The sequence below is a fragment of the Anopheles moucheti genome, chromosome 2, assembly GCF_943734755.1.
Source record: "Anopheles moucheti chromosome 2, idAnoMoucSN_F20_07, whole genome shotgun sequence".
Classification (NCBI taxonomy): Eukaryota; Metazoa; Arthropoda; class Insecta; order Diptera; family Culicidae; genus Anopheles; species Anopheles moucheti.
This window is the reverse complement of record NC_069140.1, coordinates 101,579,835-101,607,655: the sequence shown is the minus strand read 5'-3', so window position 1 is coordinate 101,607,655 and position 27,821 is coordinate 101,579,835. Positions and strand designations below refer to the sequence as shown.

Genomic DNA, 27,821 nt, shown 5'->3' with positions numbered 1-27,821 from the left:
CTGGTCATTTTTGGCGCGTTTTCTGGCTCGGTCAACACGGAAAAAGCATTCTCCTGCGTTGGATGCTCTCCTGGTATCAGGAGCTTGAAAAACTGGTCATTTTTGGTGAGTTCTCTGTCTCGATCAACACAGAAAAAGCATCCTCCTGCGTTGGATGCTCTCCTGGTATCAGGAGCTTGAAAAACTGGTCATTTTTGGTGAGTTCTCTGTCTCGATCAACACGGAAAAAGCATCCTCCTGCGTTGGATGCTCTCCTGGTATCAGGAGCTTGAAAAACTGGTCATTTTTAGCGCGTTTTCTGCCTCGAAAAACACGGAAAAGCATCCTCCTGCGTTGGATGCTCTCCTGGTATCAGGAGCTTAAAAAACTGGTCATTTTTGGCGCGTTTTCTGGCTCGGTCAACACGGAAAAAGCATCCTGTTGCGTTGTATGCTCTCCTGGTATCAGGAGCTTGAAAAACTGGTCATTTTTGGTGAGTTCTCTGTCTCGGTCAACACGGAAAAAGCATTCTCCTGCGTTGGATGCTCTCCTGGTATCAGGAGCTTGAAAAACTGGTCATTTTTGGCGCGTTTTCTGGCTCGATCGACACGGAAAAAGCATCCTCCTGCGTTGGATGCTCTCCTGGTATCAGGAACTTGAAAAACTGGTCATTTGTGGCGCGTTTTCTGGCTCGATCGACACGGAAAAAGCATCCTCCTGCGTTGGATGCTCATCTGGTATACGAGTTTGACAAACTTTTCATTTTTGGTGAGTTCTTTGTCTCGATCAACACGGAAAAAGCATCCTCCTGCGTTGGATGCTGCATTGAATGCAGGATGCATGATATCATATCGCTCAAACTTTCCGTACGAAACCGTCGGCTGGTACGAAATTCCATACAAATCAGCTGTTTTCAGATTTCCGATACCAGGAACGCATTTTTCAAAAGATTACACCTGGTACCAGCCGAGCAACATTTCATGAAATATTTAATGAAACATTTCATGAAATGTTTTATGAAACATGATCCTTCACTGTAGGTAGGTAAGTAAGTATTTACCTTAGTTAGTATTTTCTTTCGCAAAACACAGACGTCGTTCTTGAAACAATTTAGGCTACGATGATTCGTTTTACAATTATTGTGTTGTATTTTATTTCATTGTGGACTTTGTATGTTGTATCGAATTCATTCGTTCTTGTTTCTTTTATTATTTTTCGCGCTGCTTGGTTTTGTGTTATGCAAGTTGGGAATGGGACTCGGTAAAGATTTACTGGGCAGGGGAGTTTAGGGGAGGAATTGAGTAAGGGAACAAAAACGACAACCGAACCCTGGCCGGTGTCTTTGTTGTTTTCGGTGTACACAAGCACACACACAAACATACACATACACTCGTACGCCTCTTTTGAATCGTGTGTGCTGTTTGTTTTATTATCTTATTAATCGTGTATTGTTTGTTTGGTTGTGTCGTACAGTTTATGTTTTTTTCTTCTTAGCATTGAATTTTATTAATTACTTTCGTTTACCGTTTTAATATATATTTGAAACAGGACTAGATTACTTGTATATTTTTTGCTTCATTCTTTCCATTCGTTTTGTTTTCACTTACCCCATCCCTTCCCTTCTTCTCCTTCCTCTTTCTATGTTTGTAACACTAATTTTCTTACTTCTTTTTGTAATGTTTTTTTATCTTTCACGTTTCTTTTCTTATCTGCGTGTGTTTTTTTTTCTTTACTACCTTATCTGGTTTTACAATTAGCTCCTTTTTAGTATTTTTTGGTCAATCAATTTCCTTGCGTCAATTGGTCGTACAGTCCAAACTTACACACACCCTTTGCTGCTGCTGCCTTTCCTCTCCCTCCCCCAAAAGGTGTCTCGACACTGTGTGGAAAAAGAACGGATAGAAAACTAGACAATGCATCACTTGATGCCACCAGCCCATTGCCACACCCCCATCCCTACCGAACCCAACCAAACAATGGGAAGTAAGGGGAGAGGGAGGGGGGTAGATGATCATTCTCTTATTCTCCCACTCTTAAATATATCATAGTAGTATATAAGTATATGCATAGCGGGTATATAGTACACAAATTACACATGGTAAGAGTAGCGGGATGACGAGGGAGCTGTAACCCTTCTTCCTTTCTTATTCTGCTTTTTCGTCCACTATCTACCATTAATGCTTTCCGACGCAGTCCTCTTTCCCCGGATTTCTCCCCGTGTACACACACACACACACAAACACACGCATTTTTACTTCCTCTTATTGTTATAACGTTTTTGCTCCTCGTTTAAATTAAATATCAGAAATTTTGTTTTTGCATTGGTTTTCCTCTTTTAGAAACATGAGATGCCGACGTTGCTAGGGTTAGTAGCAAGTGGGTTGCTAAGATGCGCAAGTTTATCTGTGTTTCTACGAGGTATGTTGATGAGCAAATGAAAGCTTCTGAACAGATGATCGAATGAATCGGAGTAGAGAAAGCACCTACTACTGTTGCACTACCAACCATTCTTCCCTGAAACATAGATCACCTTACTAAAACCAACAAAATGGCACCAAGAACAAAGATCGATAGTGAGAGAGCTCTCTTCTCTCTCCCCACCCTCTTCTGCTTTTATTGCTTTTTTGCTTAAACTGATAAGCTATAAGTTCGAATGGTGAATGCGTGAATGAGTTACACTATGTAAAGAAAGCAGGTCGTATGTAGTAATAGTAGGAGAGTGATAGTAATAATAGCTATTATTCGGTTTCTGTTTTCTTCAATGAAGAGAGATGAGAATCATTAAATGGGAAGTAAAATGTGGTTTCACCTTTCACTCCTTTGGGTATTTTCGCTTGTTTAGAAGAAATAGCTAACCATTTTTTAGTACTTTTGTGTTAATAAACATACACACATTGAAACGAACGAACAAACACACATACAGAGCGAAACAATGAGGGGGAGATGGAAATTTGTGTGGGGGGTGGAAAAGGGATTAACTCTCTTCTCTTCCTTATCTTTCTTCCGTTTGTGTTTCTCGTGGAAGACAACAAGAAAATCTCCTTCCTTACAAAAGTGATTCCCTTTTCTTCTGGCTCGATCGACGCGGCTATACAATCTAAAAAGGAACTAGAATTGGGTGGGGTGAAGATGAGATACCAGAGTGGGAAGCTGCGTAGAATAGGAGGCATAATGTATAAACATGCACAAACATACACCGGCAAGGTCAGCGCACCGCACCATCAGGAGCACTTTTTTCATACACAACACAGAACGCGATTTAAATACTTGAATTGCAAAACAAACAAACTAAACCCTCTTTTCCCTACCGGAGTTCCGCGTTTAGCTGTGTGACAACATGATCAGTGTGTGATTGCATATTAAAATAATCACCTAACAATCTAAGCATAACTCCTAATATTTAACAAATTGGGACGCGTGTGTGTATGTATGTACGTAGCTCATACACACTCATACGAGTGAAACAAAACGAAACGAAAAAAAAACCTTGCCTTCTTTTTACTTCTTCTAAGTATCTAATATGTACAAATATGCGCGGAAAGTAATATATAAAACAAAAAGAAAAAGATTGCTGTATGATCAACAGCATACTTCTACTAGTAGGTGTTAACTAATGTCGATCATAGCGGTGTTCGTGATGGTGGTGGTGCTGATGATCCTTGCCGTGTGTGATTGTATTGTGAGATGATCGTTTGCTGCCGGTTGCTGCTTGTAATCTTTTACACCTCCGTTGAGCGACCGTAGTTCCCGCCCGATGCAGTGTTGTTGGGTGGTCCTCCGGCGTTGCTGCTGCTGCTGCTGCTGGAGGCGTTCATGGCGCTAGAGGCTCCCGCACTGGCTGCCAGGGCCAGTGCTGCTACCGTAGCGGCATCTTCGGTACGGGAGGGTTTCCGCTCGCGTCGGTGGATAGCTCCACTGCTGTTGTTGCTGCTGGTGCTGTTCGGGTTGATAGTGGTAGTGCTCGTACCGGCCATCACCATACCGTTGTTCATCGCCTGCACTGGCTGTGGTGTTGCAGCCGTTATAGGTAGCCCACCAGGGGGATGGTGGTGATGATGCTGCTGTTGGGAGGATCCCGGTGGACCCACCGAAACGATCACTCCTCCTCCAGCGGTGCTGTTGCTGCCGACCGCATGTGGATGATGATGTGCCGTACCCATAGCCTGTTGCTGCTGCTGCTGCTGGTGCTGTTGATGGTGATGGATTTGCTGATGATAGATGGCACCCATAAGGGCAGCGGGATGCTGTCCGGCATGCATGATTATCTGACCGGAGGTGTTGCTGTGAGGCAGCATTCGTACTTTGATATCGCTACGTGAGCCAGTGCTTGCAGAGGTGGATTGAAATGATATCGACATACCACTATCTAATGAGCCGACGCTGCCGCGCCGTTGCGGCTTTTCATTGCCAACTAAAATTATCCAGCCAAAAGAAAACAAAGAACAGAGAAAGACAGGGAGGATGGAAAGGGGAGAAAAGAAGATGGAAAGAGAGAGAGAGAGAGAGAGAGAGAGAGAGAGAAAGGATGCGCGCAACAAAATGCACAACAGATAATCGTGAGGATGGATTGATTGGGTTGGTGTTTGTGGTGGCAATAGTGGATGATACAGAGAAAACGCAGAAGGATACAGTAATAGAGAACGGGTTTTTGATTTTGATTTCATATTGCAATTTATACCACGGGCAGATCACGTAAAGAGAGAAAAAGAGAGAAAAAAGAAAGAAAAAAACAGCGCTGTGGTGAAATGATGCTTGCATATGATACGGATGAATGTGTAGATGGTCGTTTTTGTTGTTTTGGTGGGATATTATGGTGATGATACATGGGGTTTATGAGTCAGCAAATATTAATGTAACGGGGGAACCGATATGGGGAAGAACTTGTTGGGGAGTTGGAACGGCACAACGTTCGAACAGTGGTTGTTAAATGTGTCAGTTACGACGGGATAAACGCACACACACAGTTTTGTTAAATAACGGATATAACCCATCCTGAAAACCCGTTTTGTTAGTCCTAACACCTGAGGTTGTGTGCGCGCGATAGCATCACACAACACACTCAACTGCAAAAGTTGGGAATGGTAAGGTTACACACCGTACCTGTTTATTATAGATCTACTTACTGCACTCTAAAATGGACAGAGAATATCCATATCACAAAGTACGATATTTGTTCGCAAGGCTATATCAGGGGGGGAGGGCGCCTCTTCTTTTAATAAATGTATTTTTGGCACTTTATTTCTTACGAGACTAACAGTTTGAACGGGTCTTATGTGTTTTGTTAAGTTCATGGATTACTTTTCCAGTTTTATCAACACAAATTCACGGTAGTGTAACAATTCATTAATCGTCTACTTAGCATAAGGAAACATTGCTTTCCTGGTATCACAATAGACTACACCCTTAAAGGGGAGTGTTTACATATTAGCTCCTGTTCGCTTCCCGGTTGGGATCATTGTTCTCTCACTAGTCCCTATTGTTTGTGCTCTCTTTTTTAGGATGATACAATAACCGAAACAAACGTAAGCAAAGCTAAGACAGTCACACATATCCAAGCACGTATACTAACATGTATCAGGAACGCTCTAATATAGCACCGCATACACACAAGATGAGATTGATGATAAAAAGATGAAACCCTTTTTATCTTGAAATGAAGACGATAAGGGAGCGTGCCATTCTTGCACGACGAGAAATAGAAGCGTGTGAGAGCTTTTGCGTGTGTTTTTAAAGCAAATCAACAGTATTTTGAAGCAGCAAAACAACGAATAAGCTTGGTGTGGACCAAAATTAAAAGAAGCAGGTGCCAAAAGGATGCGCGCCTCATCAATACTGCCGTAAGCCTTCTTGTGGCGAACGAAACTGTGCTGAGCGAGTGAGGTGGGGTTTGTTTTGCAATTGTTTGGGTATCTACTAAACGGGGGGGATGCAGAGCAGGATGCACCTTTGGATGCACATCTCAATGGGATTTTGGATGGCTAGCGATGGATTGGATGGACGGTTGTATTTTTGCTGTGGAGGGTTGTGGTGGTGTTGTCCAATAGAAGACCATTTTAGAATGACTTACATTGTTCGTGCATATCGAGTAACGAGTTGCTGAGGGCGCTACGTTTCAGCTGGGCGTCACTATGCGCGAGACCACACTCGTTCGGTGACACTCCACCGACGCCACCCGGCACTAGACTACCGACACCGGCCGGATAGGGGCCGGCGCACACCTCAACATCCGCGACGCCACTGTCGCGATTTTCGCTGTTGGTCGTGCGGGTACCGCGAGCCGACTTCTGGCGCTCCAGTTCCGCCTCGATACGAAGCGTTTCCATCTCGTCCATCTCGCTAATCGATTCCCGCAGGTCCTCGGCAAACTTGCACCGATCGTGCTCGTTGCGTGCGTTAAACGTTACTAGTACCTTACCGTCCACCTTCTGCGAGAGCCGAATGCAGAATTGATAGTCTAAAAAGCAGGAAGAAATTGTTTAATCTTTGCTCTCTCTTCTGGGTGCAGCTAAGAGTATTGGAAAACACTTACTTGGAACATCCAGCAGCGTTACAACCATTCCGCACAGTGTGTAACTGTTCCGGAACGTGTACGTGACGGAAGATTTCTTCTTGCTGAAGATTTTCGTAATGACGAGCAGATCGTTAAACAGAAACACCTCGCGCTGGTGCACACCCGGCCGCTCCTTCTTGTTTATGTCTGGGATCTCGTACAGACGGCAATAGCAAACCAGTCGACGGTGCGGTAACGCCAGATTCGGCTTCTTGCCCACGATCGTCGCCTGCACCTTCATCACCTGCGTAACATGATCCGAACCGGGTTTGAACTCGTTCGCCTTCACTCGCTCATAGATACCGTTCAGCATATCTCGATCGATATCGTGACAATCGTCAATACCGCGTAGGTTCTTTACGAAATCGTCACATCGCATGCGACGCTCCGGTTTCAGGTTCGGCGTGTGCAGATCCGTATTGAGCATGATGATAGCGAACGCGAGCACAAACACGGTATCGTGCGAACGGAGCCGCGCGACAATGTCACTGTTGCACTGACAGTACCGCGCCGAGAACACCTCCATCAACCGTTCGATCTTTTGTGCCTCGCCCGGCATACGGAAGTAGCCCTGGAACTTGCGCAGCGCCACGTCCACCTGCATGCCGGACAGATCCAGCTCACCGGCAAAGCAGTCCAGTACGGCCATGTTGAACGGGTTTTGCAGATTGCCCAAGTATTCTCCGATCATCTGCCGCGATAGGCCCTTGCGAGAGATCAAGAACCGTGCCACACCCTGGGGCGTATTCTCGAGGAATCCCTTGCGGATGAGGTACGTGATGCCTCGCTCGGGTTTCTTGTTGAACAGATTTAACCCAACGCGGTACTGGCGCTTGCGAATCGTTTCCGACACCTTGTACGATGTCGGCGTGTGTACGATCTGATCGTGCTGCTCCATCGAGTATTGAGCGGCACTCGTGTGCGAGCTCAAGCACTCACTTTCGATGCTGGCAATCGTTACGTTGGCACTTCCAGCACCACTAACAGCTGTTGCTGTTGCTGCAGTAGCAGTCGCCACCGTGGAGTGAATCGAGCGTACAGCAGCTCCACCGTTATCACCAGCACTTGCACTCATTAGCATATGGTCGGGCGATTGTGCGGGAAGAAGTGTAATGCTACCACTCTGGCTGCTTCCTGGACCCTTCCGTTTCCATTGCGGTGAGCTGGAGCGGTCGGATGATCCCATCAGCTCAATACCGACTCCTCCAAGGCCTCGCTCAGCTGAGGCAGATGAATCACTACCAGATGACTGCACGGAGCTGAGACTTCCGTTCTCGGCCGTCTTGCACAAACCATTCGGACGCAGCGAACGACTCGGTGTGTGTTGACCTCCCGGGCCCGTAATACTGCTGGTACGCTTGGGCACTTCCGGCGGAACCTTACGTCCACTGGCACTCGACGTACTTCCACTGCTACCACCCGAACTACCGATGCCGATACCACGCGGGCGCATGTAGATCTGTGCAGCCGTGTAGTGTGGCGTGTAAGGGCTTTGGTGTGTGCTGGCCGTCTGTGAGTTCCAGGACAGATTCATCGACGATACGGTTGAATCGAGCTGGGAGCTACTGCTAGCACCACTCACATTCAAATCCTGTGATCCATACTGGCTTTGGTACTGCTGCTGTTGCTGCTGTTGGTGCTGGTGATGATGCATCACCGCATGCGATGGGGCAGACACGGCCGGCGTGTAACCGTACCCAGCTAGCTGCGCTTGCTGCTGGTGCAGAATATTTACATGTGGATGGGAGTACTGCTGCTGCTGCTGTTGCTGCTGCTGTGGGGTAGACGCACCCGTTACGAGTTGGGTTGGGCTTTGGCTCCAAGAGGTGATCGGGACGGGAGCGGGTGATGCGGTACCGGACTGACTGCGTGGGATAGGGCTCGAATCAAGTCGACGTTCCCGCAGCGACATCGAGCGGACCGGTGTTACACGATGGTGTAGCGTTCCTGGTGGCGTTGCGGAGATTCTACAAAAGTGCACAATAACAAGTTAGAATCGAATCGTTCACTATTGCGGTGCATTTTAGCTAGACAATACTCACGTTGCACAGACACGCTGCTGACCGACCATGGTACCATCCTCGGTGGCGTAAATCTGTCCATCCTCCAGGGCCGGCTGAAGGTGATGTGGATGGTGATGCATCATGTCCAGCTCGCTTTGCTGCTGTTGCTGCTGTTGCTGAACCCTACGGCTCATGCGTTTCTCCGCCTTTGCCATAGCCGTGATCGAGGCGAACTTCTTCACCATCGTGTAGTGGCGGAAGGCGCGCTGAATCGTAAGGGCTGCGTTTCGTGCCTTCACTCCACCGTATTTGCGCTCCAACAGTTCGATCTGCTTGTCCAGCAGATCCTGCGACAGTTCATACCTGTGTAGAGACAAAGCACACCATTTATTACAAAGTGGAATTGAACGTTTAACACAAAAGATTCACAACAACTCGAACACGACGTGCCGCGTTTCGTGACACGATGCGTAGTAATTAAGCTCTCTGAGTAGTGTTCTCGCCCGTCCTCGCGACGCACAGAAAGAAAGTCATATCTCATAAGTTGTCCACACATACACACTCACACCCGTTCTATTACCCCTTTTTCCGACCCGAGATTACCGAGAGGAGATATATAGTGCGACCATGCACCACAGTGTAAAAGGGTGTCTAAATTTAGCTCTTAAATCTCATTTTTCCGTCCTTTTTCATAGCGACGCACAACTCATGGTAGGCGACAACGACGACGGTGATCTTCGCCTTAACGATCACGATCACCTGTCACACAGCACGTTGCGTGCAATGTTAGGAAAGCTACGGCCACTAAGTGTGACAATCCGAAGAAAGGCGATCGCGTGGAAAGGGTGGACGGAAAAGGGATCTCACGTTGGCGGAGCATCACTTCCTGGATACGGTTTGGAGTCACACAGGGCGTCCCTCATTGCCATTTTTGCTGCCAAAAAATGTTTCCCTGCTACGCGCATACGTCATTGACATTCGGAAAATTTAATTAACGCACTCTTTCCTTCCTACATTCGCCACCCTCGGCCCGAAAGGGGCAACCGACGGCGGTGGACTAGCATATCGGTGAAAGATTGGAAATGGTTCAATAAACCACAGCCCAAACGGAATTTAAAGACGCTCAGTAGTGGATGGACATGTGGCGACGGAGGGTAACGGGCCGGGTGAAAATGGGGTTTAAGTTGTTTGGATTAATTTTTCTTTCGCACCACCGGACACATCATATGTTTTGCGTGTGGGTAACGAACTGTGAATACGCCTATAAATAACGGATCGGTGATGGAGGATGTTATTAGGCTTTATGAATTTCTGTTCCAATATACTACTGGTTTCCAGCGAGTTAGCCATCATGATCGGATAGAGGAAGAAGGCCGCGGGAGAAACAGCAAGTGCGCCAAATTTTTCACTTTTATTTTAATGTTGGTACTTCCGCGCTATATTTATATATTCCCAAGTATTTCTCTACCATCAATCTTGTGGAAGTGATCATAAATAATTTGCCACACCCGCATACGAAAGAGAACTTGGTAGGAAAAAAGTAACAAATAGTGGAATGGTTGGAGTAAGGTTGATGGATGTTAGGAGTGGATATTACAACGAATTACGCTCGAAGAACAGAGCATAATAGTGTTTCGTGCAAAAGTAATGGTCAGGCGAATTCAGAACTCACCCCGCTGCTGATGGTGGAAAGAGCACCAACGATATTTGTATTTCTTCATTGCCAGTATTTCTAGTGCGCAGTTCTGTGTGAAACATTTTGAGAAGGATTTTTATCATTACGGATAACCTTCAGGCAGGGAAATGCTCTTGTGCTTGTGCCAAATTGCACTACGGACGATGAAAAGTCGTTGAACGGACGGACACCAAGAAATTTTCCACCAAAAAGGGTGTGCGATGGCAATGACTTTAAGGCGTATGCATTTACTGGCAGAAGGGTGACCTTTTGGTGCTAGATCATACAGTAAATAATTACTATGAAACATTTAACTTATGGACCGCAAGTAGTAGAAAAGGAAATATAACCTGCTAATATGGGATATACAAGACGTCTCCCATGGAAGAAATGAGAGTATGATAAGGCATGTGTTGGTGAAGTTTGTTTTGATTCTAGAAACTCCATCTACATGCTTCTGTTAATACAAACACGGATTAAGATATAATCCGACCTGGTACAGCTCAATTTTGGAAACCTTCAAAGTTCCCCTACCTCACCGAAGGAACCTTTCGCGTGCTTAGATAACGACGCATGGCCCTTTGCAGATGGAGGTGATAGAAGAGGCCAGAGTCATTCAGCCCGAAGGCATTCAGGGAAGAGAAACAACAGAAACTGGAACTGGAGCTACCCGAAAAGGTAATGTGGGCGACATACACTCTCACAACGCAACTTATCGCAGCTATCGTGTTCCCATATCTAATGGATTCCTCGGGAAGGTGGATCCCAGGGCGGGAAGAACCAGAAGTCGGTTGGTCGCGTTTGGATATTCATAAACAGATGACACACGTCGTCGACGGCAGTGGTGCTTCTCATCCTCCTGCCTCTGGAAGTGTAATTTAATAGCACACCGGAGCAATATGCCTTGGGAGGCGCACACCGAACGTCTTCGCATGTGTCATCCTTATTGAGCGGGGGGAAACAGACTAACGCGCCTTCGAAATTCGTTGACCCTTCAATTTGAACCGTGGTGTTATGGATGGCGTTTCGAAACAACTGCACATGAGCACAACCACACAAACTCTGCCAGTAATAAACGAGATCGGTCTCGCGAGATCGCTGCGTGGCACATATTCAAACGCCGCTAGCGGACGGTCTTCTACTATCTTCACGATCTAAATCGTTCCCGCCTGCTTGGGAGAAACCGAGCGAAGCGGACGCGGTATATGTTGCGCGATATGGATAATTTACGTGACACAGAAACACGAGACTAGAATACCATCATCACTAGAAGAACGTTAGGGGATGGGGTCCACACAGCAAACACACTCGGGCGTGTTGTGTTGTGTGGTGGTTACAACCAATAGTTTAATTACCATACGAATTTTATCTCCAACGTGCGTACACCGTGCGTCGTCGGTGGCGGTGGCATCAAGGCGGCGTTCGAGGTAACGCTACTAGAAGTAGCGAGGTTGCCGGTAACCGCTTTGTCGCTAGTAGCACGATCGAGATTAAGGTGCTGTGATGATGATGCTTCTGGGATGGCAAGCGGTACGGATTGATATTCACCGGATTTGGCACGCAGTTTCAAGCGACGCCGTCGCCGTACGATGGCCGCCAACGTGTTGTCATCGTGGCGTTTGACAGCGGCCATCACCACATCTTCCAGACGAGTGGTGGAGCGTGATATTGCGGCACTTTTCGTCGGGATGCCGCCTAAACGATCGATGGAGGATTCGATGGACGGACCGGCCTCTGTTGGAGGTGTTGGCGGCTGCAGTGAAGGTAGACGAGTGTACTGCTGGGAAAGGAACGTGATCACTGGTGATGGGATTGAGGATAGGTGTTCAACCTCGTCCCGACACTTGCAGCAACAGGAGCACACACAATCACACGAAAAACTGTCCTCCTCGTTGTCACTACCCCCTGGAGTGCCTTCGACCGATCGTCCTCTAGCGTCCAGATCCACTCCGATACCGCTATCGGCACCGTCCGGCGAAAGGGACACGATCGCTCCATCATCACCTTCGTCGCCCATCACCGTCGTCGTCGTTGGCGTTATGGTCGATGGCAACAGCAAACGCTGCCCTTCGCCGTCGTACATCATCGTCCGATGAGGCCAAGCGCCACCGGTGAACGATGCCAGTGGTATCGAAACAATAGAGCCCTAGTTGACAGTCGAGTGGAACCGCAACACCAGCACCGGTGCTGTGGTGTTGATTCCTATTACCGGCAGTAAATTGTTTCCTCTTTTCGCTGGGCTTTCGATTTCGCCGTTGACGCATTGTTTGAACAATTGTTTCGCGCTCTCGGGCCGTCGTTTCCGGCGCGTTGTTTTGTTGTTGCGGATCACACCACGGGGTTACTACTACTGTTGCCTTCCGAATTTCCGCTGTCCCCGGTGAGCACTGGATTTACTTCTTTTTTTCACCTATCTTTTCAACTAAACGTTACACTTTGACGCGGTTTTCGCACAACGCTTTGATTTCTGCACATTTTTTCTCTCCCGCGAGTCGAGTTTCACTCGCGCGTAGTAGAGCAGTCGACAACACGCGGGTCAACACCTACCCACATCCGTGCGACACTGTGGAAAGACACACAATTAATGGCAGCTCGCAGGCAACGCCAGCTCTACCGAACCCCTACTACCATTATGTGGACGCTAAAGCGCGTCAAGCAGATTCACACCACGATAAAACCACACCAACACTACCGTAACGAACGAACAAAACACCGAAAAATGTAAGCTGATCTCTCTACAGAACTAGATTTCTAGGTAAAGATCCTGCCACGATCGACGTGCGCCTTGTAAGGACCAACAAGAAGGCACACACACAAAACACGCCCCGATCGAATGTCAAACGAATCAACTGGGTGCATCTTCCGAAGGTGCTGGGCACGGATCATGCGCTTGCTCCTGCGGCGAAATCCATGGCACTTCCGCATCGGCACGTTACACGCGTTTGTTTCAGGTTACACCACGATGCGTACGTCGTTGGTCACGTTCGGAAATGGAACGGTCGCTGGGCTCGATATCCCAATTAGGGCAGGTCTCTGTGCTGAGCGAACCGAACAGGTTACAAGTGCTCCGATACGAGCCGCAACTGACTATTGCTTGTCCCGCGCAACGCTTTATCGCAACGGATGGCGAATACGAAACTGCAAAGCACAAAGGAAGAGGCGTCGTTCGTTCGATAGAAAGGAAGCATGCACACCCTTTGCCGTTATCTCTTTATTACAGTTGGTGGGGAGATGTGATAAGCCGCCCGAAAACGCCGAAAAAAAGCTGTTTTATCATTAGAAACACCATGAGCACACGGTTAGACAAGGATGGTGTGGCCCGCATACTGTCGCCTATATATATCTAGTGCCATTGGGTCCGATGAGTCACATCGAACAAAGTTTTATTTATCGAGTTACGCGCATTGCTGTTCGAGAACAGTAAGCGTGTAAATTCAATGTCAACATCATGAGAGAGAGAGCGAGAGGGAGGAAGTTACCAGTGGCATCAGGTGGAATTTCCGCAATTAGAAGTGCACGAAGATCAATCGATTTTATGTGTGCGGGGCACCTTTATCGATGGAAGTTATAAGTTATCTGAAGGTTTGCGTTTCAAGTGGGATTGACAAGTTGGAATTCAGACGCGATAGTGCGTTTGTGCACAAGGTTCGATGTATAGATAGATAGGAAGTAGATGAGCCACCTCTTATCTAAGGGCGCTCCTCTAGCGGGTTGCTCAACGTGTGTGCTCCAGTAAAGAAGGGGTTTGGATGCTGTTTGCACTTTGTCTGCTATTACCCATCTACATACTGGCTGTGTATCACAACTATCTCAACGCATATGGTCCATAGTTGCATTTATGTAAGGCTCCAGTTTTCAGTACCTCCACCTGCAGAAGACGCATTATCTAAGGCTGGCAACGTTCTCACACTAATCTCCACCAGTGTGTTTCATCATATTGCTTTGGATTGCAATTTGCAACACAACAGGCAAAAAAAAGACACACCAAAGAAGTGAACAACAGAACACAATTTCCCAGGCCTCTCTCTCGCGTGTCGTGCTGGATGTTTAACTCATTCGATCCAGCGCGCTAAATCGCCTTACACTGTGCAAATGCAATACTCCGCTTCGGTGCAATAAATAGATACACAACGACGCAGTGGTGGTTTATGGAGCAGCATCAACAGTAACCGCACTAAAATCAGCGAAGAACGCGTAAATCAAATCAAATCAGCGTCATTTTAATTGCACTCTTAATTATGCACTCGTCGCCCGGGTTCAGTTTCAGCCGGGACGGTGATGCTATCCGCAACGAGAAGCTGTTGCGATGAATCCTGCGCAGCTTAAGTGGCTGCTCTGGTAGCAACTGGACATTCTATTTAGGTTACAGCACATCGCAGAGGTGGTTTGTGCGGGTCTTTTTTTATTAGAATAAATCCAATTAAAGCTGGTGGCTATTAAGGATCGGGAAATGTCGGTGACTCCCAGAAGTGCACTCGATCACGACTTTTGGTAAACAGTACTGCGGATTGTTCTTGATGCCGGAGGCATTCAGAGAAGACCATCTGAAATTTTGGGACGCAACACATCTTGCACAAGACAACACAAACTGCTATGTTTATAGCACCCAAATTAAGAACTTTCTCTCATCTCCCAACGCGCTTCCCTGCTACTGCCGTGTTGGGCCACTTCCGATGTGGATTTCACAAGCTTAAACAAATTGTTTGTTTATCTGCCGAACGTTACGGACACTGCACGGGAGATTTTTCAATACTAAACGAGATCGAGATGAAAGAGAGAAGGCAAATCCTTCCAAAAGACACTTGTCCGCAGCAGCTACTTTTCGACGGCGACGGCATCACATCACACCACACCAACTGTTCCTTCCGTTCGATAAGTTGTCGGAGAGCAGATTACATCCTCTGCGGAAGATTTCCGCTTCCTGCACCAGCATTACAGTAGAATGGTGCCCTTTTTCGAATCTCACTTCCGTTTTCGTCCTTTTTTACTAGAGCATCCTTTTGTTCTGTCGATTCCCACGGATGGCACGAACTTGCTGTTTGCTGCACACCGGACCGGATGTTGTAGAACAAGAAAACGTCGACGAAAAATGCTTTATGTACGACGCAGACACATTCAACGATTTATTGGCGAGAATAAAGAACCCCCAACTAGGGCACAATGGAATGTTGCAGCACTGTTGAAGCACGTAGCGTGAAGCGTACCGGAAGAAGGACCTCTTCTCTAGACGAACATCCTTGTCCAAACTTGATTTTTGTTTAAAGCCTTAAATCACACTTTACACACCGCACACAATCCGTTTTGTACATTGGCACGTTTTGCTACGAGGCGATTAGAGACGGTGGGTTTTGTTTTCTCTCTCCCGATGCGAATGGATCCGAAGGAGGTCGAACAACTATTGACCGCGTCGATGGATGCACCCGAACTGGACCGTAACGGTGTACAATGCAACGGAACCCCACCGGAAGGCATCGTCGGGGTATACGTCGATTGCAACATCGTGGTCGCTTCTTCCGCTGCTTCAAAACAAAAAAAAAACCTCCCGTCTACCGATGCGCGAAAATGGTTTTACTTGCGTTGTTGGAGGACGCGCGCGCGCGCACACGCACGGCTGTTTTGTTGATGAATTCCGCCCGGCCCGCTGATCAACAAGAACTGAGCCCGCGATCGTACTGGTATGCGGTGCATCCGCTAACGCTTTGCATCGCTTTTGGAGTGGAGGTAGGTTTGCCGTAGTGTGGGTTAATTTACACGCGGCGCCGTATACCGGTGGTACGGTACAGTTGTATCGGCTATCTATCCACCTTCAACCAGCGTAAACGCAAACACCGCAGCGAGATTTCAGTTCGAACTAATTGTAGCACAATGTTGGTTTTGGTTTGTTGTGATGTTGAGGAGCGATGCAGCAACCCCTAGCAAACATACCCACCCTTAATAATCTCTCTCTCTCTCTCTCGTTTGTGCTCTCTGTTGCTGTAGTGCATGAGAGTGAAGTAGGGAGTGTAACAGAGTATTCCAGAAGTGTCAGACTTCATGGCGAGCTTCCAACTTTGAGATTAAAATCATAATGAAAGATGTAAAAAGTACCTTCATCTTCAAAACACTAAATTCAGAGCTTCAATCATTGTTGTTTTTTTTTATTTTGTCGAAGGATCACGAATGGTATCTGAAAGCATGTGTTATAAACACAAAATAGTTTGGTATTTATAACACATGGTGTTATGGTGTTTCATACAAATTTGGTAGTATAAATACTGTTCCACAAAACTTTAAAATATGAGAGATGATATAATTTTTATGAAAAGATCCCTCCACAAGTTTTTTGCTTACGATATGTGTTTGACATCTCTGCCTACATCAAGTAGCCACAGCTGAGGGTGATTCTTCTCTATGTCGCCCAATAAATTGCTTTCGCCTAAACAATTCTTCTCTCCTTTTTATTTATTGGACCATAATTTCGGAGGGTGGATTCCATTTTCCCACCGTTTCTACGCCAACCGATTGTGCTGGGTGAGGAATCCTCTGAAGGATCGAGAACGATCTTTTGTAAACAACGCAGAAGATAGCGTCGCGTCTTCCGAACGATGCGTTGCTGTGTCGTTTTCTGTTGTTTCCACGACCAACCGGTGCGCTCATGATGCAGGCCAAGAGATCACTTAATAAAAATTAGTACGCTTCACCGGAGATCGAAACGAAGGTAAAAGATACGCAAGCTGGGTGCGTATGAGACGACGTAGGGTCGCATCAACTGCATTGGAAGGAAAATGTTTATGAGTAGGAGACTTCGAGGTTCGACGAGGTGAAGGTTTTCTAGTACGCTTTTGAAGGTACTATTCCGCATTAAGCGTTGCAATGGCATGATACAACCCCGCTGTGAGATGTTTATAAATATCTCTCTCCACTCAATGGAATGCACAGAAGGATGCCAATACGATTTGAAGAGATGGGAAGACTCCTTTGTTAGAACGCTTCTTCACTTCAGGAGAAATTACTGTTGTGGATGGGGAATCCAGATGCGTTTTATCGAGAAATGCTTCCAGCTTGATTGAAAGCTAAATGATTGATGCACCACAAAAGGGGGGATGTGGATCAAAGACAATTATGCTACGCATGAAGATGCACCAACCAGAAGTTCATTGAATATATTAGGTGGCCACGAAACAATCGATTGCTTTCACTATTAAAGTGGTGCTGCTATAAACATTCCTCCCTACCTGAAATAATTAACACCGAACATTTGACTAGTCTTGGGGCCTTACGTTTTGTTTTTTTGTTCTTTCTACTCCCTCACTATATTTACATTTCCGAACTGCGGGTGTTAAACCGATGCCAAACAAAGAAAGAAAGCAATCATGCACACACTTCACGGTGGCGGCCTCCCCCAACTTGTGAAAGGGGTTGTTTGAAGGAAGTTAATAAAATGTGCACACATATTAACGTACCTCATCGCCATCCGCGAGAGGCAGAGTGGTGACATTCACTTCCTTTTTCGTATGAAATGTGAGTTAGCTTCCCGTACCCTCACCTAATGAATGTTAATTTTTCCAATAAAGTGTTCCGTTGGGGGATGAAAAAAAAACGCATCGAGACATGACAGATGAACCGGACATGTTCTCCTGTAGCGCATGGGGGATATACACCGCAGGATAAAGCACCGACAGTGTGACTAAATTTGTCGCATTTTATGACCTCCAAAATGAAGATCACTCGTCGCATTTCGTCGACGCTTCGCCAACCGCAGCGTCACGAAGGCGAAGAACAACAGCTGGCGGGTGCAAGACTGCTCGTTCGTTCGAAACATTATACGAACCGTTGTGTCGTTGGTGCGCGACATGAATTTCGACCTTCAGAGCAAACACGGTCGTCGGTGACGGCGGAGGGCAACATTTTACGCCCAGTGACGCCCGCCCTATGGTTGTGGGGCGTACGAGAGCTGTAAAAATGCGCTTAATTTTTCACAACGGACGTCGCGTCACGTACGGAAGCTGGATGAAAAGTCTGCGCGTGTTTGTGTCTTTCGTTCTAATGAAACCTGGTGCTTGCGTGACGCTCGGTGCGAACTGGGAGGAGGATTTTCAATCTTCATTCCACCCATGCCTTGCACTCCTGTCAGGACCGAGATGTTCATCCCGGTTTTCCCACGATTTATGTATCGAAATACATTGGACAGCTGGGGGCAATGCTGGACATTTGGAGCTTTGTGGACGGAGCGATGTCGACCAACGTCCATTTATCTCCGTCAAAATTGGCACATTCCGAATATTCCTGCGGCTATTGGACATTCTGTTCGCATCACCGGAGTGACCTCCTCCTGTTATCGTACGCCAAACCGGCGGCGGAGTGGAAATAACCGTTCCCAAGAACACACACTGCAGGAGGGAGACCTTGATGACGCTTCAGCGTTAATTGGAGCAATGGTTCACCCACGCGTATGCACACTTTTACACACACACACATACACATACACACGGAGAAAATCTCAACACGAAGCAAACACTTCTAAACCTTAGTAGCTTAGGAGCAAAGCACGGGCAGCATTTAATTACCTTAAATCAGGAGCGGGGCGAGCTGTTGCGTTGTACAATTTTAATGGCTTTTGGTGCACTCGAGTCTTAATTGGAGCAAACGAAGCGGCCAGCTAGGCAAACCGTGTGAGACACATGTGATTCTGTTTGCCTAGAGTGAGTTTCTGCTTGCACAGTGCTTTTCCTAGTTAAGCTTCACGTTTAAGCGCTTCACGATAGTGCAGATATACAGGTGGCCACGTACACAATATGTATCAGAACAACAAAAAAAAAACACACACACACTTACACCGAAGAATCTTCATTGACTGATCTTCACTGTTAAATGGAACGTTTGCCACTTTGAGCACACAATTTGCGGACCGCCGTGAAGGACAAGTGATACCGGGCCGGAGTAACAAATGTGTGCCGAAATCTGCCAGGTCCAGTGCCGCAGCCACCCAGACGGTACAAACACACACAGACGCGAGCGCCGTGGTTGATCGACGAACAGAGAAACGACTAACAGGTTAGCACCTTTTGGCCACACACATATTCCTGAGACGGAGGACACGCACGCATCGTTACTGATGGTGCTGCAGAGAGATGTCGTCGGTACACTGAGATTGTTTTTGCCCGCTGTCTGCAAAACATCCACATCCAGTATCTGTCATCCGCCTGGCCACGGACAGGCAACGCATCACCAACACAGGCGCGACCCTGGCAAGATTTTGTCCCAACAGCAACAGCAATCAGACCGGCCCTGTTATCACACATTCGGTGAGCGTGCATCTCGAGGTTGTGTCAAGTGCGGCCAGGCCTGGTTCGTTCGAATATTCGGACCGAAAATTGAACAGACCCTTCCGAAACTCAACCCCATCCTCACCCTACCACCTCCCTCTTCCTTCTGGTGTTCTCTGTTTGTTGTCAATTTGGGCAGCAGAAACTTCACGGGGAAGAGTTGTTGGAAGATTTTTTTTAGTTCCGCGCTGCGTGTCCCAAAACAAAGAGCGTACAGGGGTGCGATACAGTGATGACACGAAAACAAAAAAAAAAAAACAACATACATTTCATTATCAACATCACCACGAGCGCACTTGTGTTTACATGTGTGGCCACGCCAGCAGGCACAGGGAGGCGACAAAACGCAGAGCCCAGGGAAAGAGTTGTGTGTTTGCCAAGCAGATTTTGCTGGAATAGACCCCCAACAAACAATTCGAACTGGTTCGAGGCTCGAACAGGTACGGTTCGAGCGTCGTTCGAGCCATTGTTCGAGCTCGCAAGGAAGACGCGTTCGAGCCTTTTCGATGAAAATCGAGCGGGACGTTTTACGAAAGCGCCATCTATTGTGCATTGCAGTAAACAATATTTAGGAAAAGATTAATAGATGCACAATATTTGTAAAAATAATATTAATTTTATTATTTGATGCTACCTACAATCTAGTAGTATCTTAAGCATTTGATCTGCTCTTATTAAATTGTTCGCTGCTCCATATATTGTGGTATTAATCTCCGCTGTAGATATATTGTGGTATTGTATCGTTTGAATCCGCTTTCCGATCACCCTTCTTTGAACCATAATGGCGCACAGCTGAAGAAAACAACAAAACCATCGTTGCGCGTTGTCTGGAAAAATATGTCCTTAATTAATGGGCAAGTTGTAACGAATGTTGATATCACTCACCGTATCCTGTGTTTGGCCGCGTCGCAATGTCCTTCCAACACATTCGTCATATAGTTGTTAAGATGAAGATGAAGAGCAGGTCGAATATTGAGGATCTTGTACACCAAACCAGTCGCACGGCTTCTTTTGGATTCCATTTTGCACCTAGCATGGGAAGATCCAAACAGAGCGCTGTTTTCAAAACAACAATGTTGGCACGAATATTGTACGACATGCACACGTTATTTACTTACCAGAGTATTCAGAAACACCACAGATTGAAAATATTAACACCAATGAAAGATTGTTGCACAGATTTAACTAAAAGGGCAACTTTAAGCAGAGTAGATGTTGTTTGATCACAGGTCAGGCTTTGTTTACATTTCTATTTCATTCAATCTGTCAAAGCGGTAATTACCGCAGACAAAATGCAAACAAGCCATGGAAAAAGATGAAGAAGAGCAATAGATCGCACCAATTCGATTTTTTCGTGCGGGAGGAAATCAAAGACCCAAACCTTTGACGCAAATTTAGCCAAGATTCGGAACCAATCTTGCTGATTTAGCTGCGCGCAGAACCAAACGACGCTTGATTCGACCAAAAAGGCTCGGACAACGCTTAAAAATTTCGTCAAATTGTTTGTTGGGCCAGAAATTGAGGGGTTGGAAAGATGCGTTTACAGTGCTGGGTTTGTAAACTTCAAGCACGGTTCAAAAGCATAATTATTCCAATGGTGTAGGTTCGTAGGATGATTGACATGGATTGCTGAAGAGATCTAATAAAAGATCCCATATTTTAGACGAAAGTGACCATGACAGCGCCACCCTCGGTATTGTTTCTTTCGTGTCAGAACTAACAAAGCAGGGTGGCCTGTTGGGTGAAGAACAATTGATCACGTTGTAAGCTGGGCGACAGTTTTTCGCAACGGCACCCTCCCATGCTGTAACGCGGAGGTCTTGAACATTGCGTTGCGATAAATTACTTCACGTCCGAAGCCTGGCGGAACGCTGAGAATGGCTTTAGTTACCTGGCGAACCAACGCCTCGGGGGTTTTATTGTGCGCCCGGTGGTGTGTGTTTGGCATGATGTCTGGTAATTAATATCCATTGTTGTGTGATGTACATCGAAGCGAAAAACAACACAAGCGGCCGGATAAAATGAAAGTACCAAAACCAATGCAAGGGGAAAAAGGTACCCACAGCAAAGGGAAAGTGCCATTTCCTTGCTTTTGTCCTTTGTTGGAAGAGCAAATTCATGTCGTTGTGCAACGTATGCCCAACGCGATACCCATCACCATTTGTTGACTAAATCGAGCAAAGCAGGGTTGGTTGTTGGTGACCGGAAACCGGGCTCTTATCAAGCGCGAAATCGAAAGAAAAAACGAAACAAACTTTTTGATAGTTTCAAACTGGTCGTTCAATTTACGGACGACGGCAAAATTGCATAACCACAGCGTTCCGTAACGTACGTACGTACGTGGGGAAGTTCTATTGGATTAGGACCTCATTAGGACGTAATCCTCGATTGGAGCCTTAGTGTGTGCTGCTATTTCGACGGCTTGCCGTGCGCTCCTAGAAGGTGTGGTGTAATTTAATAAAGTCGTTTCGTGAAACTAATCAAAACCGGTCTACATCTTAATTCGTTAAATGTACATCCAGGCACGCATCACGTGCGAGCGGAGTGCTTGCCGATGGGCTCACACACCTCGCCCACCCGACAGGAGCGCCATAAAATGGAGTGTTTGTGTGGACATAATTGTAAATAAGATGTCGTTGCGGTCAAATCCCTTTGCTTTTCACGCTTCACGCGTACCATTGTTCCACTTATCGGCCAATATCAGATGGAGTGTACTTACGCATTTTGCACACGTGTGCGCTTGAGCACATCGCCATTGCTGCGGATGGAGCCCTTCTTGTGCAGGGTGGGCGTAGCGATGTTCTGGTGCGATCCGTGATGATGGTATCCGTTGCCGGTGGTGTTGCCACCGGTCGCCGAATGCAGATGGTAGGTAAGCTGCTGCGGTGACACATAGTGCTGCGTTGATTGTTGGTGGTTCTGCTGGGGCTGCTGCTGCTGCTGGTGCACGTAGACGTACGATCCTCCACCGGGTCCGACTCCACACAGGCTGGTGCTGCCGAGACTGCTGCTGGCACCGCTCGCGAGCAACCCATTGTTGCTGGCAACACTGCCACCGCTGCTCGGATGATGGTGATGTGTGGAGTAGATCTGCGCTGGGCGATCGATTTTTTGTGGGAAACTACTCTCGCACAAAGCACGCACACACACATACACAGATGGAGACGGATTGCGGATTTCGGAAGGAAGGCGAAAGACGAGCAGAGGATCACATGTGAAAGAAAAAAATATATAGAAAGAGAAAAAACGAACAAAAAAACGAGAGAAAAAGAGAGAAAGGTGATTAAAAATGGTGAAGAAACCACAAAAATGGAAATGGTAAAAATGCTATGCGTTCCTACTGATGGTGAAAACAAAAGCAACAAAGGTGGACACACAAAAGGCCCGCAAAAGAGCAGATGGTTCATTTTCGCAAACACACACACACTCTATATACGCACGGAGCCCTTGGAAGGGAATGGGAAACGAGACAAAAGGGGGTTGTTAGTGTGGAAGGCTTTGGGCATTTTTTCCCATGGTCCTCTTTCACGGATCTGTACCGCATTTGCGAATAAGGTACGGGCGCGTGAAGCAGGCGAAGGGACATTCAGGACAGAAAAACAGGTATTACGGAGCTTTTCTCTGTCTGCAGCAAACAGCGTGAAAATGCGCAAGACGCAGCAGACAGAAACGCGCTGCAAAATGCAGCCGGTAATTAAATCAGACCCCGAGTAATTCTCCGACGAAGGGAACAAGGACATTGGCCAAGGTTCTCTGATTGGCCAAGGCGATACAGTATCTGGGAAGGAAAGAAGTATCGCAAGAACTGTGGAAATAGGGATGGATTCTGAGCTGTGAATAGGGCATGCTACTGTAATACACTGAGGTACGGTGAAAAAACACAATACATAGAGATATAAAAACGGGAAACGGCGATTTGGAGATAACTTAAACGCAACATCACGAACGAAATGTCTTGATGTTGGGATATGGAAGAAAAAAAACAACAGAGAACTAGAAAAGTTGTAGCTGCGTTTCTGTTCTACAAGAAACCATGTGGCAATACTAGATAATTCTGGAACGCGTTGGGAAATAGCGTCTGAAAAGCGAACGTTAAGAAAAACATGAAATCAGTATCAGAATGCAGTCAATGGTAGAAACTTTGGGAGAAATTACATTCGCCGGTGACATTTAGTATCGCACAAAACACAGAGAAAGCGTAAACTGTTTGCTATTCGATTTTTGTTATACTTTATCTCCCAACTACCCAAGGACGATACATCAGTTGTCGGTTCATCTTTATTGGGATCATGTGTGAAGGATAGCATCTTCACACCTTCTTCTGCAGCAGGACAAAGTTTTGTTTTGTGAAACGTTTTCTTCGCTGCTGTCCGCATAACAAGCGCGAAAGTTTTCGAACCGAAATCCTTACCCCGGACGGACCGATAGCTGTTCCCAGGAGCTGGTTGAAAGACAAGCGAGCACAAGAGTGTACCATCGATATCGCTTCCGCTTTTGTGCGGCGAATGGCAAAAACTTTGCACCCTGAACGGTGCGGATAAATCTTTTCCCCGCGAAGTTTTCCCTTTGGATGTGGGGAGTTCCGGCATTTCTTTGCCCGGAACTCTTGACTGCAGAGCAACCAGAGCACTTTTCCGGGCTTGTGCCCTTTTTGTGCTGTGCGTCTCTAGAGAGGAAGCAAAAAGTTGGTCTGGAAATGAAATTTCGTCTCACACTTCCGAACTGGCTGGCACTGGGGTGATGACGCACACGAGTCACATTTGCTCTGGAGATCGATAAATAGCGGTCGCGAGAGTCTTCACACGCGGTGGAAGAAATCTTTCATACAACTTCTGACGTGACGTCCAGTGGGGGTCTGAATGAGCCGCACCATCCACATGTTGGATGAGGTATGCGAAGAGGCCACGCGCCATACGCGCGACTAGCATATCGAGATTTGCTTTTTTGGAGATCGCATCGTTCATTAGCAGTCCTTCCAAGAACGAAAACCTATCTATACCACAGATACAAAAAAGAAAACAAAGGATGTGGCCAAAAACGGAACGGCTGAAAGATGAATCTCAGCTGCTTCGGTTGATGGACTACCTGCTGCGACGCTCCGGCCGTCACGGTTATTGTTTGGGTTTCTGGAGCTTGCGTATCTTTCGTTGACCATATGTCTGGAAGGATGCCTGCCGGAGAGAACGGACTAGATTGCAACAAAACGAACCAGCTGCTACTGCATCTCTCCCCTCGGGGGTTTCTCGTTCTCCGCTCGGCAATCTAATCCTCATCGTAATGTACCACCAAAGAACTAACCATTGGCTCTAGACAGCGTCGAAGACAGACATCTTTAAAAGGGCCTGAGCGTCGCGTCAAAATTAAGTGGAAAGGAAGAAGATATCCCATTTTCCATAGTAGCACCAAATGTTTACGCCACCACTTTACCCATCGCTGGTGGGATGAAAATGAATTCCGAACACGGTTCGATGCGTCTGGAAGAAAACTGTGTCTGAGAGGTGGTAAAATAGAGTACAAACAGAGCAACGTACACCCGGAGCAGGGCATCCGAGATAAGGGTAAGCATACCAGAGCTGAGCGGAAAACACGAAACACATGTTCTGTGATGTGCATTATAAAATTCCTCAGTAGCAGTGTGGATGCAATTAGGGTGCAGTCTAACTGCATCAGGAGCTTAAAAATAGGCTCACCAGATTACGGATGCACCCGAGAACTAAGAGTTTAGATGATGATGACGATGATGCAAACATTAATGTCTAGAGCAACTTGTAGCAACTGTGTGTCTCTCACAAACTGCACACCAAACTGCTCGAGGATGAAATGGGTTCAAAGAAAACATTCAGACCTGGATACACTTCGTTCACTCGTCAGAACCTTTCACAAGGCACATACCGAGAACGGATAAACGAAACATTTCCAGTTGATCAACCAAGCTTGAATTAATAAATAATTTTCCCTTTCGCTGGCATTCCGCTTTATTAAGCCACGTAAGGCATTCCCGCATCAGCGCATAAGACGCACACGCCCGTGTCTTTGTGCGTTCCCCTGTCCATAGGTGTACACCGCGGCAATCTGGTACACGAGTCGAGCCAAAAAGCGTTAGCGTCATGTGAAATTTCTTCTTGCGGTCCGTATTCTTGGCCCACGGACGAAAGGTTGACGGACTTGAGAGCCGCAGAAACTACAACGCCACACCTGGTTACACGCGTTCCCGGGTCTGAGTGACTCAACCCGGGATGAGTAGATTTGTTCTTTGAGTGTTTTTAGTCATTCAACCCGAAAGGACAACTACACTAAAAGGGGGAAAACGCCATGAACCACATCCAATTACACCGAGTAGTATTATTGAGTGTGCAGCGCTGTCAAAAAATGACCATCAGTTGCAAAAGATTTCGCAATTTTGCAACAACATCCAGTCGCACGAAAATTAGAACAAAGTGTCCAGAATTTTGTCTATTTTCATGAAAAAAAACACTGTTGTACTCCGGGACGATCATATTTCTTTTCAAGTGGAGCATAGTTCAATGTTTTGTTCGTTTGTGCGACGACAATATAGGCGCTTTTATGAGTGGTAATGTGGTCAGTGGTCATGGGTAGATTTTATTTATGAGATTTCTTGCCGATGACTCGAAACCGACTGGTCCCACAGTGGCCACTCGTCTTTTTTTTTACGTGTTTTGCGACGCCCCATTTGGCGTCAGCATGAGTGATTTCGCATTTTGCCTGGGAATTTCCTGCTGCCGGAGCACAGTTACAACCCAAAAAAAGCAGGAAGCTTTCCTTCCCCACCGGCAACGTTTGGGGGCGTATTTTATGAGCATCCAACTTCGACACGGGTACGGCAGAACGGCGTTGGTTTGCAGTAAGAAGCAGGGCACAATGACGCCACCGTGCGATAAGTGCGTCACAACATGACGGTGGCCAAAATTGGTGAAGTTTGTGTTTGTGGAATGTTTTTAATGTTTGGTTTAATATGTCACTCTTATCTATAATTGCAAACTCTTGCATTTTTTTTTCCTAACCTAAAATCCCCAAAACAAGCAGTGTCACCTTCGTTCGTGGAAGAATCTCTTTTAAAGAAAATTTTTGGTTTTTATTGCAGAATTTTTTTGGCAAAATACCTTCCAAAGTTCGTGGGGCACGCGATTGCATAACATAATATTGTTGGAATGTGTCCATATGCCATCCAAGTTATTTTCTCCCCTGTTTACCGCAGCAAATAGAACGGAATTAATGATGGGAGAATGTGGTTTGTAGATTTAGCTAGCGAAACACGAGGGCTCGAAAAAATTCGTTTCCGGTGTCCGTGTGCCTGGTAGAAGTGATGGGTTCTTTTGCGATGGGAAACATATCCGAAAGGGGAACATCATCATCCGGTTACCGGAGGCACGAATTATAGGGCTGCCGTGACGCGACATATTTGCTTAAAGTCGGACACACACACACACTAAAACCCTCCAGGTGTTAAAGCAACCAAAAAATGCAGCAGAGTCTCGTGGCCCGGGAAAATTATGAAAATTGAGTTTCGTTCATTATGTTTGTGTAAATGTTGTTGCTGTTGTTGCCGTAGGTGATATTCAATAGCTTCCCCAAAGGCTTACTACTCGAGCATAGTGTCTTCAGCTTTATGCCCGCCGTACAGAACGGACGGGAAAACTTTATTTTTTAGGCCCGAAGCGAAAAAGCCTTGTTTGTATTTTTCATTTCCTACAGAATCGTTAAAACGGCGATGGGAAATGCCAACGAGAATGCTCCTCATCCTGGTGAGGCGGTGAGCGTGAGTGTGTGTGTGTTTGAACATAAAACAACACACCGAGGCGCACCGGTGTGTCCCTTATTCATTAAAAAATTACACCCCGATGTTTATTATCCGCATTCTAGTTGCCTATTTTCACGATCGGATGGGCGCATAAGGGTAACCTCGCACTAATTCTATGGTTCAGAACTTCTGCAGAGCACCGAAAACCATCAGGCGTGGCACAGTCAGCGAAGGCAGGAATGGCGACGCCGTATCTTTTTAGGGCTTAGGGATTATTACCACCGGAGGGCTATATGCAGTTTCAGCTACCCGAGCGAAAAGGTGAAAATTTGACGGAAAAAGGAAGGCACAGGGATGGTGTAGCATAATGTTATGCAAGTGGATCGTCATGACGGTTTGAAGAAGGTTGCGTGCGGCGAAAATGAACATGAGAAGTGCATTTTGACAACACATATAGCATTACTTCATGTTTCTCGACTCTATTGCTATAGGTAATAAAAAAACATGTAAAACTTACAAAATAATAAATTAAATAAAAGGAAAATTAACT

At 46.5% G+C, this 27,821-nt stretch overlaps 1 protein-coding gene across 3 annotated transcripts in view; it reads right to left on the bottom strand.

Annotated features, from left to right (window-relative positions):
• Nucleotides 1-1,098: 1,098 nt before the first annotated feature.
• The window catches only part of LOC128298019 (IQ motif and SEC7 domain-containing protein 1), a 147,205-nt gene continuing 120,482 nt past the window's right edge, over nucleotides 1,099-27,821 (bottom strand). For all 3 annotated transcript variants that reach the window (XM_053033748.1, XM_053033746.1, XM_053033749.1), the window contains exons 2-6: nucleotides 22,232-22,633; nucleotides 8,572-8,895; nucleotides 6,509-8,496; nucleotides 6,047-6,433; nucleotides 1,099-4,390 (exon numbers count right to left, since the gene is read on the bottom strand). In XM_053033748.1, coding sequence (XP_052889708.1) covers nucleotides 3,699-4,390; nucleotides 6,047-6,433; nucleotides 6,509-8,496; nucleotides 8,572-8,895; nucleotides 22,232-22,633 — 3,793 coding nt within the window. In that variant the 3' untranslated portion in view covers nucleotides 1,099-3,698. The remainder of the gene's footprint in view (nucleotides 4,391-6,046; nucleotides 6,434-6,508; nucleotides 8,497-8,571; nucleotides 8,896-22,231; nucleotides 22,634-27,821) is intronic.